Source organism: Telopea speciosissima, chromosome 2, assembly GCF_018873765.1.
Source record: "Telopea speciosissima isolate NSW1024214 ecotype Mountain lineage chromosome 2, Tspe_v1, whole genome shotgun sequence".
NCBI lineage: Eukaryota > Viridiplantae > Streptophyta > Magnoliopsida > Proteales > Proteaceae > Telopea > Telopea speciosissima.
The window spans coordinates 78427061-78446020 of NC_057917.1; the positions used below are offsets into that span (position 1 = coordinate 78427061).

Consider the following 18960-nt stretch of genomic DNA (forward strand, 5'->3'; position numbering starts at 1 on the left):
TTGTTCGTAAATCTTGCACTGTATATAATTCTGGGACTGGAATATCATTTCCAAGTTTTCTCCAGTTATTGGAATTCAACGAGTACACCCAAATATCGCTCTGCTTGCTTAATCATGAATGCAGTTCTATACTGATAGAATACAATCATAACGACCTTGTAATCTTTACTCATGGGATCAAACCCAAATCCAACCCGAGTGGCTCTGTAACAAAATATTTTACAAGGAATCTGTGGAAGCTTCTTGAGTTCTCGAGTGGCTGGATTCAAAAGGTATATAGGGTCTCTGTAAAGAATCCCATGAATCTTATCTGAAAACGAAAAACATAACAATCCATTCCACAAACCCAGGATTTTGATTTCACGCTGCCAATTCCGCAATTCGGTAGAAGTTAAGAAAAGTATATCAAGTTTATGGCATGAATTGTCATCTACTGTGTAAAAGGACCTGAATCGAAACAGAGACTTCACGGGTAACCTTAATAGGATCTCCTTGATTATGTTGAATGATAGATTTGGCAACTCAACCATTCTTCTTCTTCCCTCTTTGTTGCGTTCATGAAAGGGACTTTTTCTAAGGTTTTTGGTGTGTTGGGAAGACATTGTGGATTTTTTTTGGTAAAAGACATTGTGGGTTCAATTCAATTAAGTAGCGGGAGTCTTCCTTGGCGGTGTGGCGCTACGGGTTAATTAAGCGTCCACATCCTTCTAGAATTCCAGTATGATTCGGATACTCCACAGGTGAATAGGCCCAGGTGACCAGGTCAAAAGGCGATTCGATTATAGGGCAGCCGAGGTGGCAGTTCATTTGAGCCAGATGAGTGACCCTCAAGCTAGAGCACTTGATTTGGAAACCGATTTGACCAATCTGAAACCGTGACTTAGAGGTAGATGGGAGGGGCAATGGGAACTGTTGGACAGCATGGCAGACTCAATGGATGCCCTTGATTTTTCACTCTGGGGTACCCAACCTTGGATCTTTATCTCCTTCAGTTCCCTGCCTCGCCCAGTTACCCAATTCCTCTAACAAGTGGGGGCTGAAATAATTATCTTACCCCTGTCCAAACACTTTGCCTGGGTGGGGTCCACCACCCCCTATTAGAGAAATTGGGAAACTAGGTCGGGCAGGAACCGGAGGAGATAATTTTCTATCCAAACCCCACCCATGATACAGCCCAAAAATTATCAACATACCATGAACTCTAATATGCAACAAGCCAACAATATGCACTAGCAGAGGTTGGCTGTATGCTTGTATTTACTATACATTTTTACAACTTTGGACAAACTTTTAAGTTGTACAACATATTGCAACCTATTCATATCAATTGATGTGGTTGATGATAGTGACTAACATTTATTTATTTATATATATATATTTTTTTTTGGGGGGGGGGGGTGGGGGGGCGGGGTGGATTTGGGGGTACTTATTTAACAGTGTTTGTTGCAACCTAGTGGTTGCGGGTTTAAAATTTGGAAACAACCTCTCTTGTGACACAAGGGGTAAGACTGAGTACATTTGCCCCTCCCAAATCCTGCAGTAACGGAAGCCTTATGCACTAGGATGCTCTTTTTTACCTAATAGTGCCTCATGGGATTTGACTACAGTTACTAAAGAGTGAGAGTGTAAGGTTTTTTTTTTTTTTTTTTTGGGGGGGGGGGTGTGTGGGGGGAGGAAGAGGTGCTTTAAAGGACAAGGGGAATACACGAGAGTCGAACCCATGACCTCCTGAAAAGATTGTACTATAATGATAGGGTACAAATGGTGGTTGTCTACGATGACGACATTTCACTAACCTAGATGATGCTTATGAAAATTCAATGAATAAAAGCTAATTTATCAAAAAAAACATTTTAAATTAAATTAAATATATTACCTAACATCTTTCTCCTCTCCTTTGATAAATCTAACTAGGTAGATATACTCCCCAAGTTTTTTTTTATTCCTTGGATTTTTATTTTTATGGAATTAACTAAAAAGAAAGTTAGGAACATCGTCTAATATTACAATTGCTAATATCTCCACCCTAGCCATGGATGCCCATTGTGGGCTATAGAGATAATGTCCCTAGATTTTTTAACCATGTTAACAAAATCAACTGTTATTCAACATAACAGCATCTAACAATAGATTATAAACCCCCCACAACCATTCCTATTTTGTTCCTTTAGTAAGTGAGTCGATCATAGTGTATATAAATGGTCTCTTGATATGAAATTATTCTCTTGTGTTGAGTGAGTACTAGGAATTATCACAAGGGAATAGCCAAATTCTCATATGTGATGGTAGCTATGAGCGTTCCACTGGCATAATATGATAGGCTTTAGTATTGATGCACCACTCTCAGTTTGTTGCGGTCTCAATGGATATGGTCTTGTTGAGACACCACAAAAATTAGAGATTCGAGGGCTACTCAAGAGCTACAATAAGCTAAGGAGCAAGGATGGACAACATTATCTGTTTGGATGGATTGTAAACACTTCAGTGTGGATGATAAATTCTATTAATTTTTTAACGTTTGAAAAAAGCTTGATGGATTATGACCCTAACAAGCAAAGCTTTTTTGTATTTTTGGATCAGTAAGAACCCTTATTGAGAGTAAGCATAAACAAAATATACAGGGAAGGTTGATCCAATTCCAGAAAATATTGGAGGACCCCCCCAAGAAACAACTGCCCAAAGGCTTACACAAGAGAAGGACCAATGGACACTTAGGATAATAGCATCCATGACCCTGCTCGAACAATCACAAATAACAATACAAATTTATAGCAGCCAAGAGACTAAGAGATTTTAAGCAAAGAGACCCCCCATTTTTCCATCAATCTGAAATTTTGAGGACAATTCTTTCCTTTGAAGCAGATTGAACGGTATCTATCAACCACATCAGCTTTCATATCCTTATTAATAGCTGGTCTTGTTCTTGTTTTATTACGAAAAAGCAAAGCTCTTTTTTATTGGTGAAGATGTAAAAATTGACCCAGTACACCTAAAATAGGATCTAAATTGAATATGAAACCGAATTAAAATCGACCAATGAACCAAATAAAAACTACTCGGTTTGGTTTTAGTTTTGAAAACGTGTTCCTGTTCTCAGTTCAGTTCAATTTAGGTTTTTGCATTTTGTATCTTGGACCAAAATTGAACCAATTGACACCCTTACTCTCCTATGTATATTCATGCACCCCACTGTAGTTCCATGGACCTTGTAGTCTTGAAATATGTTTTGCCATATGGCTAACTTTGATTAGGCTTAAAATTGACATATGAACAGGGAACCTTGGGATCGATTATTTATGTCCACAATTTCCCAGCCCCATCTGTGTTTTCACGTAGCAGAATCAAGGCATGATTATGGTGTAACTTGTAACCCAGAGTTAGTGGTGTCGAAAACCATTTTTTCTGCTAAGAAAAAATTGAAAATTCCTTCTAAAATCTAAGGGAAAAAAAGGTTTTGAAGCTGCGTGGTACCTGCGCCCAGACATTCAAAGAAAAAAATGACCTCTGCACCGCTGTTAAATAAAAAATTCACCTCTATTGGATGCCCCCATGTGGTGCAGGGCCATGCACCCTAACAACAACCCCCCTCTCAAAATTTAAATAGAAATGTATAAAATCGTAATGGTGCTAGATTTTATTTTATACTTCATAATGTAACCCAATACATTATACCCGTAATAATTGCCACATGAAAATTCAGTTGGGCCCAAATTTGGTTGACGAATTGCTAACATCATTCTCTATCAATGGTTAAAATTTCAGACTAAAATCTAACATCCCCCTATGTTATTAGAAAATTTAAAAATTCTAGCAAATGAACTTAGATTGCACTCACACACAAACGTAAGATAAGGTTTGGATTGAAATGCGTTTAACCAATAACCCTAGACATTAAAACAAATCCAATCAACACCTTGCAGGGGGAAACCCAGGTACCATTGCTCTTATTTTTTTCTTCATTAAAGTACTGATCTGTCCATATAGTTCCTGCAAAGTTGTTCAGTTTTAGCTCCTGTGATAATCAGTCCCATATTACTATATTTCCCCAATAGGGCTGCTAATTTGAAGGTGATTTGATCTTTATTGACTTGAACTCTGTATTCGACATAAATTATTTATTGTTCTGAACAATCTGAAATTGATATCATACATTGATTTTCTATCAATTAATATAAATCTGTGGTTTGAACTGTCATACAGTCCCTGGTTTTACAGATTTACCTCTATAATAATGTCACTAGGAATCTGAAATTGATATCATACATTGATTTTCTGTCAAGTATGAGATGAAGAATGAGATGAAGGAAGCTAGGGCTAGTTGCAGGACGAAACTCCAAATCTCAGTCTATTTTTCCTGCATAAATCAAGTTGATAAAATGAAAACCAAATTTTAGAAACAAATCAACAGAAAAACAGAGACACAGAGGTAGCGAGAGAGCAGAAAAGGACTTTGAGATAGAGAAAGCGAGCGTGAAAGAGAGAGAGATGAGGTAAATACCAAGGCTAGGTTCAACATGCTTCAAATGCTTCGCTGAAGACTGAGATGAAGCCTGAGATGAAGGAAGCTAGGGCTTGCAAGCGAGAGCGAGATGAAGGAAGCCAGGGCTTGCAGGCAAGAGCGAGATGAGCTCCAAACTTTTTTCACGATTTGGTATGCAGCTCTAGATGTGGAGGTTTTTATACCCCAGTCTAAAAATCTGCAGCAATCTGAATTTCACCTCAATTGCTGGAATCTCAAGATCCGAATTTTTAGTGTAAAATTCTGAATCTTATGATGTTATATGAATCTCAGGATTTTGAATTCGTTTTCCAACCAAACAGTGTAAAAAATTGAGATTCATACATCTCAAGATTTTGTTCCCAGAGATTTACTCAACCAAACACGATGTTATGTTTTTTTAAGAATCATACAATTGAAAAAGGGGGGCGGGGAATCAATTAATCAATATCAAAACTTTAACAATTCTTTGTTAATCCAGTAACATGAAAAAATAAAAAAAAAAAAAATTGGTGCACAATTCTTGTTAATCTTCTTCTTTTCCCTTTTGCCCAATAACCATTGAACTTGTTGGCAAACCCTTGAGTGTAACAAGACTCTCGTTGTGACTATATGCTTTGAATGTTGTAATTGGAAGTCCATGGATTCCAGGATTCCTTTCAGTCTTACTCCTGGAGTTGTACAAAACTAGCTTATTATCATGATGCCAGAACAGAATTTCATTGTTCCTGAATTCTATTGGTTTAAATTCCCAACCAAAATAATTGACAATGATGTGCTGTTTAGTCCAAGACTCCTTAACACCATATTCCTTCATCACCCACATCTCGATCAAGGAATAATTTTGTTTATAGTGCTTAAAGAAAACAGTAAGGCATCTTCCCATCACTGCCATATGTCTGTAACAACTATTTCCACTATTTCCAGGAGGTTGCGGTAACTCTCTAAACACTTCATGTACTAAATCAAAAGAAAAGATCGAGCACGAAGTATATAACATCCAATGAATAGCAGCATTAATAACTGTTGCTGTTCGTGAATCTTGCACGTCTAGTTCTGCGACTGGGATATCATCTCCAAGTTTTCTCCAGTTATCGGAATTCGACGAGTACACCCAAACATTGCTCTGAATAATCATGAATTCAGTTCTATAATCGTCATAGTAAACAATCATAACGACCTTGTAGTCTTTACTCATGGGATCAAACCCAAATCCAACCCGAGGGGAATGGTAACGAAATATTTCAAAGGGAATGTGTGGAAGCTTCTTGAGTTCTCGAGTCGCTGGATTCAACAGGTATATGCAGTCTCTGTATTGATACCCCCCATTCGCATCTGAAAACGAAAAACATAACAATCCATTGCACAAACCCAGGACTTTGATTTCACGCCACCAATTCCCCAATAATTCGGTAGAATTTAAGAAAGGTATATCAAGTTTATGACATGAATTGTCCTCTACTGTGTAAAAGTTTGTTCTATCAGTTATGACGAGAGAAGAAGGGTTTTTCTCTGTGGATAGATTGTTGTATAGAGTTTTGAAGAAAGAATCACTAATCAAACATCGCCAATCTTGTGATACGCACCTGAATCGAAGCAGAGACTTCACGGGTAATCTTAAGAGGATCTCCTTGATTATGTCGAATGGGAGATTCGGCTTCTCAACCATTCTTCTTCTTCCCTCGTTGTTGCGTTCAAGAAAGGGATTTTTTCTAGGGTTTTTGGTGTGTTGGGAAGACATTATGGGTTCAATTCACTCGAAGTTGCGGGAGTCTACCTTGGCGGTGTGTCGCTACGGGTTAATAAAGTGTGCACATCTTTGGGAAAAAGTACTTCCACTATGATTCACATACTCCACAGGTGAATAGGCCCAGGTAACCCAGGTCAAAGATTAAGGCGATTCGATTAGGATCCACATCCTCTACCACGCGGCAGCTCGTTCTGCCTGTGTTGTGCAGACACAGGGTCATGCGCAAAGACCACCTTATCCCCACTTGGGCAAGGCACTCTTTGCGTACAAACCTGTGTGTGCGTAGCACAAGCAGGACGATAGCCACGTCGTAAAGGATCAAAATTCATTCGATTATAGGGCAACCAAGGTGTCATTTAATTTGAGTCAGATGAGTGCCGCTCAAGCTAGAGAACTTGATTTGGAAACTGATTTGACCAATCTGAAACCGTGACTTGGAAGTAGATGGGAGGGCCATGCGAAGTGTTGGACACCACGGCAGACTCAATGGATGTCCTTGATTTTTCACTCCGGGTTACCCAATCCAACCCTTGGCACAGCCCAAAAATTATCAACATACCATGAATTCTAATATGCAACAAGGCAAGAATATGCACTAGGAGAGGTTGGCTGCATTTTACTTAGGGCTGCAATAGGGTCGGGTTGGGTCGGGCCTTTGAAAACCCTAGCCCAACCCTAAGTCCCCTTAGTTGGGCCTAAGCCCGACCCGGCCCTAACTCAAGTCCAGAAAAATCCAACATTGACCCGCCCTCAGGGTCGGGCCAGGCTGACCTTGATTGGCCCTGATCATTGGGGTAAGGGAGATATGCATGGGCTGGCCAAGTTGGGAAGGGAGATGCATGTGTTGGCCAGGCTGGGAAAGGGAGATGCATGGGCTGGCCAAGCTGTTAAGAAGAAGAACAACAAAAAAAAGGGAAGCAAGAATAGGAAGAAGAAGACAAGGTCGTGTCAGGTCGGGCCAGGCTCAACCCGAGGCCTCAATCTTGACCCAGCCAGGCCTTGACTCAAGGCCAAAAATTTTTAGCCCTGACCCGCCCTCAAGGCCAAACTTGCACCCCATTTTTACTATACATTTTCACAACTCTGGACAAACTTTTAAGTTGTACAACATATTGCAACCTATTCATCTCAATTGATGCGGTTGATGATAGTGACTAACATTTTTCTTTAGGGGGGCGGGGGGGGGGGGGGAGTAGTGTTGGGATACCTACCTAATAGTTATGTTGCAACCTGTTGGTTGCAGGTTTAAAATTTAGAAACAGCCTCTCTTGCGACGCAGGGGGTAAGGTTGAGTATATTTGCCTCTCCCAAACCCTGCAATAGCAGGAGCCTCATGCATTACGACACTCTCTTTTATCTAACAGTGCCTCATGGGATTTTGTTACTAAAGAGTGAGAGTAGAAGGTTTTTTTTTTCCCCTTTTAAGGGGGGAGGGGGGAGAGGAGAGGTGCTGTAAAGGACAAGGGGAAGACACGAGTGTCGAACCCATGACATCCTGAAAGGATTGCACTGTAATGATAGGGTATGAACGGTGGTTGTCTTCGATGACGATACTTCACTAACCTATGTGATACTTATGAAAACCCAATGAATATATGCTAATTAATCAAAAAGAAAAGTAAATTAAATAAAATATACTACCTACCATCTTTCTCCTCTCCTTTGGATGAATGTAACTAGGTAGATATACTTCCATGTTCTATTTTTTTTTTTAATTGCTTGGATTTGTTTTATGGAATTAACTGAAAGTAAGTTACGAACATCGTCTAATATTACCATTGCTAATTTCTCCACCCTAGCCATGGATGCCCATTTGTGGGCCATGGAGATAATGTCCCTAGATTTCTTAACCATGTTAACAACGTCAGAACTTTTAATCAACATAGCAACATCTAACCATAGATTATAAACCCTCCATAGCCATCCTTATTTCGTCCCTCAAGTAAGCGAGTCAATCATAGTGTATAAAGGTCTCTTGATATGAACTTATTCTCCTCTATTGATGTTACTTACTGTCACACCCGTATCCCGACAAGGGATAAAATACAATATCAGGGTATGATTGGGGTGACACGCGTCATCCCACCTCACCGCCAGGATCTCGATGCAGTGGCCAACTCACAGTCATAAACCAATATTACAATACAATAATATCAGAGTGCGAAAGACAAAGGTATATTACATTTCCAACGATCATAAAATAAGCGGAAGCGTTTACAGTAGTTACCTCATGTTCATACGGCTAAGTGATACGTAAATAGTTTGGATGGACATCCCGAATGACCATAGCATAACTATCCCAAAACAAATATAACAATAAATATTTATATAAGGCACGTGGCCCAAAAAAAAAACAAAAGAAGGGAATAAGTCCCAAGTATCAATACAGCCCGTAGGCACAATCATCATGGGCAACCATCGCCATGATCCTCAGTCACAGTCTCTGGCTCCACAGTAATCATCTGCATCAAAATCTAAAAAGAATGTGTACACGGGGGTTAGCTCCACCGAGCTAGTGAGAGAGAAAAGGGGATGCACAATCACACAATCACAAATAGTCCATGGTGCATGCTATTATTAATTTATTTACCACCTAACACACAATGCTAAGTCAATGGGTATATGCTACTGCAATAACTCGGGAAGACATTGTGGATCCTTCCATTCTCACCACAACGCAACCTCAATTATTACTATGGAGTCCGCGCCGGTCGTAGTCATCACCACCCAGAGGCAGACCCCGATAACCATTACTACCCCTGGCCTGGCCTCTCTAACTCTCCACAGGCAGCAGGTGCTCTGGCTACCCAACACCTAAACCCCTGTTGGTAAGGGTCGTAGCATAGGGAACTGAGCCATTTACCACCTAACACACAATGCTAAGTCAATGGGTATATGCTACTGCAATAACTCGGGAAGACATTGTGGATCCTTCCATTCTCACCACAATGCAACCTCAATTATTACTATAGAGCCCGCGCCGGTCGTAGTCATCACCACCCAGAGGCAGACCCCGATAACCATTACTACCCCTGGCCTGGCCTCTCTAACTCTCCACAGCGGCAGTGCTGCTGGCTACCCAACACCTAAACCCCTGTTGGTAAGGGTCGTAGCATAGGAAGCTGAGCCATTTACCACCTAACACACAATGCTAAGTCAATGGGTATATGCTCTGCAATAACTCGGGAAGACATTGTGGATCCTTCCATTCTCACCACAATGCAACCTCAATTATTACTATGGAGCCCGCGCGGTTGTAGTCATCACCACCCGGAGGAGACCCAGATAACCATTACTACCCCCTGGCACTGGCCTCTCTAACTCTCCACAGAGCAGGTGCTCTGCTACCCAACACCTAAACCCCTGTTGGTAAGGTCGTAGCATAGGAACCGAGCCTAACCACGGATATACTACATGAATCCTATCGTGTTGAGAGGTACATCCGGGTGTGTCAACGTCCCATTCCATCTAACACCCGGGTACCAAGCACAACACGGCGCATACGAGACAAGAATGAGATGCAATATACAATTCCACGTAATTCGGGGTTCCGGTGCCGGTACTTCCGGCACCGGAACCCAACACAAATCCATATCATCCAAATCATCATCATCGAATAAGAATAAATGCAAATATGCAATCATGCTTGAATGATAATGTCACAATATAATTCATAAATGCATGAATAAGCAATAGTAAACAAGCTCAAACAGTCACCCAAACCCACTCACCAATTACTTCAAGTGGAATTTGTATAAGCGCAACGATTCCCGCTTAAAATCACCCCATTGCACATATGTTGGCACCTATGGAAGTGAATAAGAGTGTGAGAGAGTGTAGGGGAGGCCTCATAGAGAAACCCCACCATTTACATAAGTTATAAGCCTTAAAAACTGCATCATCGGAGGCAACGTCGGACTCGCGAGCTTGCCTCGACCTTGCCTCCGACCTTCCCTGCGAGGCTCGGGACACATCGGAGGCAAACATCGGACTCACGCAGTCTTGCCTCCGATGCAACCCAAGTGTGATTTCAAGGTCTTTAAAAGCCCGGGGTTGTCCCATTTGGTTCTCTAAGCCTCAAGGGACAAGGGAGGGGTGTCTTGGAGTCTATTTGGGTCTTAGAAACACCCAACATTCAAAGATTTAAGGGGGTTTAAAGGATCAAAAGCTCAAAAATCCAGATTTGGGGTTTTCTTTGGTGGTTGAAGCTTTAGAATCAAATAGATTCAGCAAGAGGTCAAAATAGAGGTCTTTATAGGATTGTAATGAAAATAGGAAAGCATCCTACAAGGGAAACTACACATGACTCGAGCTAACCCTTTGGGTTTCAAAAAGAAATCCCCATCTTGGGGCTGCAACCAACGAACCACCCAAGCTCAAACGAGCAAGGGGGGAAGAGAGAAAAATGGGGGAAAAGGGCACTTGGCTTACCTGGTTTGAGGTACACACGATGTACCCTCTTTAAAGCTCCAAACCCCGCAGCCGTTTCCTTCTTCTTCTTCCCTTCCTTCTCCTCCTTCTCCTCCTTGCCGCCTCCTCTCTTCAAAGCTCTCCTCTCCTTTCACGATTTGGTTAGGAAAGAGAAAGAAAAGAAAGACTAAGGAATAGTCTTACCCCTCTCTCTCATATAGAAAATCACTTTTAATGGCCTGTTTGGATAAGGCCTCATAAGTGTAGGCTAGGGTCTGTTTGGGTAGGGTCAAACAACCATCCACCCTTACACAAGCTCTAAAAATCCTAACTTGGGCCCCAAGGCCCACATAAGGTCAAGTTAATAAAAAGGGGTAAGGGTAGGGTCAAACATGGCAGGACACCAATAGTACCTTAGCCACAGGGTCTCACCCACAAGGGTCCTTGTCAGCAGCATTGGATACAGGGTCGGAGGCAACCAGTAACCTTGCCTCCGATGCGAGTAGGAAGGTGGTTCCCACCATAAGAGGTCAGGGCCTTTGGACCACACTTCGAGGGCTTTGAGAGGGCAGTAAGCACACAATAAAATTTGGTCAACTACTTACCCCTGACACGTCAAGGGGCAATCTCCATGGTCCCGACTAGTTTCCACAGGCAACCTCGTATTATGGTCAATATAGCTGGGTTTGACCACCAGTGAGAACAACTCACCGGCATAAGTGGCAGTGATAACTACACGTCACGGGGAAGAATTAATAATTAATTATACTCCCGGGGTGCGGGTATAACATTCTCCCCACCTTACAAGAAATTTCGTCCCCGAAATTTGAGGCGACTAGGTCTCAAGTGATAAGGGCTGTTGGATAACAACATCCCAAGTCACCCACATCTTAAACTAAGTCAAAGGTCGGGTCAAGATGAGGCAGTGCCTACATGTCACAGCAAGTCAGGTTCCACAATTCTCTTTTCCTTACAGGGTCAAATTACCACAGGGGTGTGGTTCACAATAACCCTAGGAAAACAGGGTTCCAACTACTAAGTTAAGTCTCAAGGACCAAAGGTTCCCTAGATCTTCCAGTCAGGTGATACCACTCTAGCCTTCACTACTCGGTCATTCTTGGGTTACGAGGATTTAACTTTGTCCATGACCCAACATAGGGTTTACATTACGAAGGCTTTCACATCCGGTTGTCTCATTACCTAACCCAACTTTAGAATGATTTAGAATATTGATGGAATCTCCTATTGTTCACTCAGATCTGGAGGAACGCATTTGGTGATCCATTACCCCATTCATATCTGTCGTTGGAGAAGGTCTTGTTACATCCTTCGATTTCAACTTTCACAACCTTTAAACCTACTACAGATATCCCACAAGGAAGAGTCCACATCAGTCCTCTTTCGAGAACCAATAACCCTTTAATAGTTTTGGTCCAAGTCAACTCTTCAAGCAGGTCTCAATAAATTAACCTACTCGGTCATTAAATTCATTATTCATTTCCCTAAGGTTTGGTCAACCAAGGTTAGGGCTCCAACTAGTTTCACAGCAAGGTCGAGGTAAGTCATACTTATAGTACCAGAGAATCACTCTAGTCACACAAGTCCAAGGTTCTAAGGGATAACTATATATATATATCACACCAATATGTAGGCATAGATTCAATAATTACATTCAAATTCCTATGGACATATCTGTCATCTAGGTCAAACCACCAGAACAAGAAGTTCTCAGGTACGGTTCGCTAAGTCCTTTCTTTGGAAAGTCGAAACACGGTGTAGGACTTTCTCTATGAGTCTAAACAAGGTTTGGATGGACCAAGTAAAGTCCAAATAGAGTCATCACTAGCTTGAGGTGTTATGAGTAACTTCCAAATACACGTGACCTTCATGGCTTACTCAAATAAACAGCCCAAACCAGCCTATTACTTTCCTTTCCTAGTACCTACCCACATGTTTAGATTCTACGCACCCCCTTAAGGGTCTCTACCCACATAGATTTAGGTTTCCCTATCCATAAGGTTTGAGTCCTTACATTCATAGGGTCTAAGGATCTTCATCCTCAAGGGTAACTGTTATACCCGCACCCCGGATCATAATTAATTATTATTTCTTTCCCGTGACGTGTGGTTATCACTGCCACGTGCTGGTGAGCTGTTCTCACTGGTGGTCAAACCCAGTTACAAATTATTGACCATGATACGGGCTTACCATTGACACACCATGGCAATGGAGAAGTAAGTTTTAGCCCTTACCTTATTTATTTATCTTTTTCCTCGATGCCCTCGAAGTGCGGGTCAAGATTTAGACCGCCCGGGCTATTTTAGTTGAGTTGGGAATATTTCATTTGTGGGTCCCACTTATTTAAGGGAACGTGTGATGGGCTTATAATCCCATGGTGGATGGACCCATCCCCAAGTGGGTTCTTTTCTATTTGAAACCTGTGGGCATGCCCATTTAGTTAAGAGGCCCATTCAACTTAAGGGCCCATTTGACTCTATTTGACCCAAAGATGGGTTAACCCATTAAGCCATCTTGGATCCACCCATTTAACTCTTAACCCATTTGACATGTGAGATCAAAAAAAATGGGTTTTATTCTATTTCTTACCCAACCAATTGGACCCATCCCCAAGTGGGTTCTTTTTTTTTAAAACCAATGGGTCAACCCATTTAGCTATTGACCCATTTAACTTAAAGGACCCAAGGCCCATTTTCTATAAATAAGACAAAGGGGGGGGGAGAAGGATTCATTTTCATTTCTTCTCCCATCTAGCCTAAATCGTGGAAGAGAGAAAGAGGAGAGAAAGGAGAAAGAAGAAAGAAGAAAGAAGGAAGGAGAAAAGGAGGAAGAAGGGTGGAGAATCTTGGTTGGAGGTTTGAAGATCACTTCTTGGAGCCTCAACATGGAGCCTTCTACCTTGGGGTGGGTAAGCCATTCAATCCCATCTCTTTTCTTCTATTTTGGGTTTTGGGGTTTGGGAAATGGGAGAAATTCGACCTAGGGTTCTCTTGGAACCTAAGGAATCGATGGAACCTCTAAACCTAGATTATGGTGGAGTTATTTCACTCCATTACAAGCCCTAAGCCTAAGTAATCTCTTTCCATTTAAGAAATTTAAGGTTTCTAACATATTATGTCCTAATTTAGGTTCTCTTTGTTTTCTCTTAAATCCATGGGATTACATGGACCTAATGAGGTCTTAGAACCCTAATGGACCTAGGAGGAAGCTTTCTTGAAGCCTCCCTACCTTTAAACCCCTTGGAAAATGAATCCCTAGTGAGAAACCCTTCAATTTTCGGTTCTGCGGTATGTGGTTTTACACTCGGATTCGATTTTGAAACCACACCTGCAACCGACCTTGACTAAAACTATCCTAAGCCCCTGGTTAGCTAGGATTTACATGTGGTTTTAGACCTGCAAGAAACCACCCTGAAATTACCTTCCCGAGAAGGATTCTGTGAAGGTCGGATTTACACTCGGATTGTTTTTGAAACCACATCCGCATCCGACCTTGACAAAAATTGTCCTAAGCCCCTGTGAAGCTCGGATTTACACTCAGATTCAGTTTTACGAAACCACATCGCATCCGACCTTGACAAAAATTGTCCGAGCCCCTGTGAAGCTCGGATTTACACTGGATTCGATTTTCGAAATCACATCCGCATCCGACCTTGACTAAAACTGTCCCGAACCCCGGTTTCCTAGGATTTACATGTGGTTGCGGAATTTGGGCATGAAACCACTCCCTGCAACCACTTCGTCTACGAAACCTTATACTTAAGTGTTTATGGGAGACCTTTTGGGGATCCGTCCCTTTACTTAATTAATCCTGTTTGCACTCTTTATTTAGGTTTAAAGTTTTCATCTTGTGACGTGTTACTTGATTGCGGCGACAACTCATAACATCGGGACATAACACAAATAGTGAGTGGGTTTGGTTGTTTGTGCTTGATATTATTATTGCATTGTATATTATGTCATCATTATAAATTATTAAGCATGCTTGCGCATATTGCATACTTTTATATATGAATGTTATGATGTTAATTGGAGATGCTTTACTTTGATGGGTCTCGGTGCCGGTGGGTGCCGGTGCCAAAACCCCGGATAATATATATATTTATGAAGAAATTATGTTGAATGTCATGTTGGCTGTATGCGCCGTGCCGTCTTGTAACGGGCACTAAACCGGATGAAAAGTTGATGCGCCGGATTACCTCTCGGGACGATAGGACTTGCATGTAGGCGTGGCTAGGATTTTACACCCTTATGCTACGACCCTTACCAACGGGGTTTAGGTGTTGGGTAATCGATACCGGATTACGTGGAGGTGGGAGAGGCGATCATGGTAGTATTGGTTATCGGGGTCTGCGAGTGGTCTTGGAGGCTTCGATCGGCGTAGGTCCCAGGTGACAATTGAGGTTTCATTGTGGCGATAAGTTAAGTGACCCACGGTGTCTCCAGAGTTGTCACGATAGCATATGCCATTGACTTAGTTGTGATGTTAGGTGGAAAATTTACTTAACATATGCATGCATCATTGGACTATGTGAATTGTGTGTTTGTGCATCCCCATCCCCTCACTGGCTCGGTGGAGAGCTAACCCCTCGTGTACACAATTTTTAGATTATGATGCAGTACGGAGGAGCGGAAGGCGTGTTAGAGGAACATGGCAACGGTGTCCTTGTGACAATTGTGCCTACGGGCGTGAGAACTCTAGGGACTTGTTCCCCTTTTGTTTATTTTAGGGCGTAGGCCCATGTAAAAATATTTCTTTGTTATACCCTTGTTAATCATTATTAGATGGTAATGAAAAATGGATTAACTAAGTATTTATCATCTAGGCTTTGATCATCTTGTAATTATTGATTTTATACGCTTCCGCAAAACTACGATCATTTGGAATGTAATATTTTCCTTTCCGCACTACGATATTATATTGTTTTAATATTGATGTAGTGTGCGTTGGGACACTGTGTCGTGATCTGGCAACTTAATAGGATGACAAGCGTTGTCCTAGTCACCCCTTATAATGTATTTTATCCCTTGTTGCGGGATGGGGGCGTGGCAGTGGTATCGAGCAATGATGCTCTTGCACCGACCACGATCTCGCGGACTCTTGATTTACTCTCCACAATTAGGTTCTAAACTAAAAATCTTCAAGAACATAAATGATTGTGTGCAGACATAGGAGAAGACTGGTTGTGGTGAAACAAAAACTTAGAAGATAATAGGCAACATGGCACTTAGGACTTGAACCATAGGCTGTTAAGCTACAACTTTGAAATTGCTTGGTTGAGCCTTAGGTAGGTCATAAATGAGTAACTATATGTTAAAATTCATAAACAATAATGAACCAATTATAACCAAGCATAATTATCAACAATGATTTAAACAAGAGAGAATTAAGCAAGTACATAAAGATATATATAAGATTAATTAAAAATGTCAAGTTGTTCCAAATCTTCCCAGAAGGCAACCATATCCTTCTTATTTCAATATTCATGATTTCATCCATTCCAACAAAAACATATGACTCCATCCTACTCAATCAAAAGATACCAATCTAAACACTATAATTGTTCCAGATTCTCTGCTTTGGCATAACTGTGCCTTTCCCAACTCGAAATGCAAGATCTCATCTATTCCAACTCAAAACATTTGATTCTATTCATCTCAGATTAAATATACAAGTCTATCATTTCAAAAAGTTCTCAGTTGTGCACCCTAAGACAAAAACTAGAAGAACTGATCCGAGATAACTTCAATTTATTGAGAGAAAGCTGGGCTAGTCATTTGCACCACCGCCACCACCACGACCAAGAAAGGTGTCGATGTCACCTACCCCTCTCTCGATACCCTCTAGGCGCCAAGTCTGATTGGAGAGTTGCTTCGTGACCTCATCGAAGCCATCCACCACTCGCAGGTTCAGCCGCCTGATGGTCGTCAGAATGTCAATACCTCCCACTTGATTAAGGTATAGGGATTCCTTCTAAGTGAACAATAGGTCCTTGCTCCTCCAATGGACACGTTGATAACGCCGGCCAACTGTGCTGCAATGAAGGCTATAGGAACCCCCTTGACACATGAAACAACCTGATAATTCTGTATGCCTGGGTTCTCGGTGTCCAGATTTGTATAGAATGGTAAATGAGTTGTAGGTAGTATGGTTCAGGAAGGTTGAGAATGTTGGTCCACCCCAATGCCTCGAATCTCTGCCCCACCATGGAAGCTTTGAGATCATCCAACACTACATCCCGCCCTTCCACTATATTTTTTTAAAGCGGAAGTAGTCTGGGTAAAGCTCTGGGTCCTCTATCTTTTGAAACCATAGTGGATCTAGGACAGTTGGTGCAACTTGTTCAACACATGCACGCTGTGTTCTTGGAGCCATTGATTGTTTTAACCTGCAGCTAAAAGCCAAGATTGATAGCAAATTTGTACCTTGAATGCTAAGGCCTAAGTAGATGATCAATGTAAGGTTGTGAAGCTCAAAACCTAACCCTTGATTTTTCTTTCAAAGCAAATTAAATTACAGCAGAATTCTTAGGCTAGAAAATTCTGATTTTTATCCAATTGTGATCTAAGAAGTTGGGAAAAAAAAAAAAAGGAAAGGCATGGCCATTATGTGAAGGACATGATATTTTATACAAAGTAGTAAGTTCAAACAAGAAGTAGACTTGTTCGATCATGGAGTATGGCTTGGGCTTCAAAAAGAAATTTCAGATTTTCTGATTGGAAGTTTGAATCTTGAGAAACAAGTAAAGTTGGCTTGTGACCACTCAAAGGATGTAAACTAAGCCCTATCTAGTAAGACCGATTCATACATGGCAAAAGAGAAGAGGAAAATTCGAGTAGGTTTTGGTTTTTCCAAAATCCAACCTAAATCCTTGAGTTAGATGCCAAGATTGTATGCAAGCCCTTGTATAGGTTGCTTATGATGAGAAAATGGTTAAGATTAGGTTGTGAGTAACCTACCAAGCAAAAGGAAACAAAAACCCCAAGTTTTATAAACCTGAAATCGATTTTGGGGTTTCTCCTTGAGAGAACTCGATGGGAGAGAGAGAGATCTTACCCGAATGCGATTGGATGTTGTTGAGGAGTAATTGGGAGCACTAAAATCCACCGAGGGAAGAGAGAGCAAGAACGATCACGACTTTTGGTTCTTCAAATGTATTAGGATTGTGTTTCGAAGGAGGGAAATAAACCCCTAAGTTGCGGGTTTTAAAATTTTAATTTTTGGGCCATGCGGTTTCACCCGCGGATTCAATTTTGTGAAACCCATTGAGAATCCACGAATTTCTGAGAACAAAATTGGTTTTGTAAAAGCTCGGATTTACCTGTGGTTGCAACTTACTGAAACCACACCTAAAACCGCCCAAGCCAGAAAGGATTTTCTTGCCCTGTCTTGATGAACCAACCTATGTTAGGCTTTTATTACCTCTATTTGATGTTTCCCTCGCCCCTCTTGTGGCATATCTTACCCCGGTAACTTAAGCTTTATGCTTGACAAATAAAATTATAGAAGTGAAATGTCTACAAGATGTGGAAATTGTATTGTGACAAGAGCATATAAGGGAAATGAAACATGATAACCAGAGGAAGATGTTTGGAGTGAAGAGAAATGAATAAGATCAATGCACATCTAAAATCCGTGTGAAATTCCTAATGCATGGATGTGAAAAATGAGATCAATGTGAACAACATGTAGTTTTGGCTACTTTACATTCCAAGCAATGCCAACCAAGCAAGTTATTGGATGAAAATACCCCAACAAGAGACAAGAATTATTTATTTGAGGAAAAGAGGAAAGATTCTAAGGATTTTATCAACAATCATGTATACAAGAGAATATGCTTGAAGATAAGACAATGTGATAATTTTCTATGAGATTTTATGACATGTAAAAGAATTAGATTTGAACTTGGAGAGTTTTCCCAAAATACTGTGAATTGAGGACTTCACTACAACCAAAACTTGAACATAATCCAAGTAAAATTCAACTAGACATGACGAACATAGCAACAATCTCTAAAATGCTTGCAAAGACTTGAAAATTTATAAAAGATGCAATAATCAAACAAGGATCCAACAACTTAGTGTCATCGATCAAATAGGACTTGATTACACCCAAAAACCCTAGTCTCAATCGATTTGGTATGGATTTGGTGTACATGGCTATGGGATTACAAGCAAAATCAAGACATGATCACAACTTGAGATGATTCATCCCAAATCTAAGAAAAGAGAAAGTAGAAATGGGAAGAAAGCCATATCTTGAACAAATGAGAGTTAAACCTTGA

At 41.0% G+C, this 18960-nt stretch overlaps 1 protein-coding gene across 1 annotated transcript in view; it reads right to left on the bottom strand.

The window, feature by feature from the left end:
• Window positions 1-5024: 5024 nt before the first annotated feature.
• LOC122651173 (F-box protein At3g07870-like) overlaps window positions 5025-18960 on the bottom strand; it is a 29560-nt gene continuing 15624 nt past the window's right edge. Inside the window, exon 2 of the mRNA XM_043844487.1 lies at window positions 5025-6084. Within this exon, the coding sequence (XP_043700422.1) occupies window positions 5025-6084 (1060 nt within the window). The remainder of the gene's footprint in view (window positions 6085-18960) is intronic.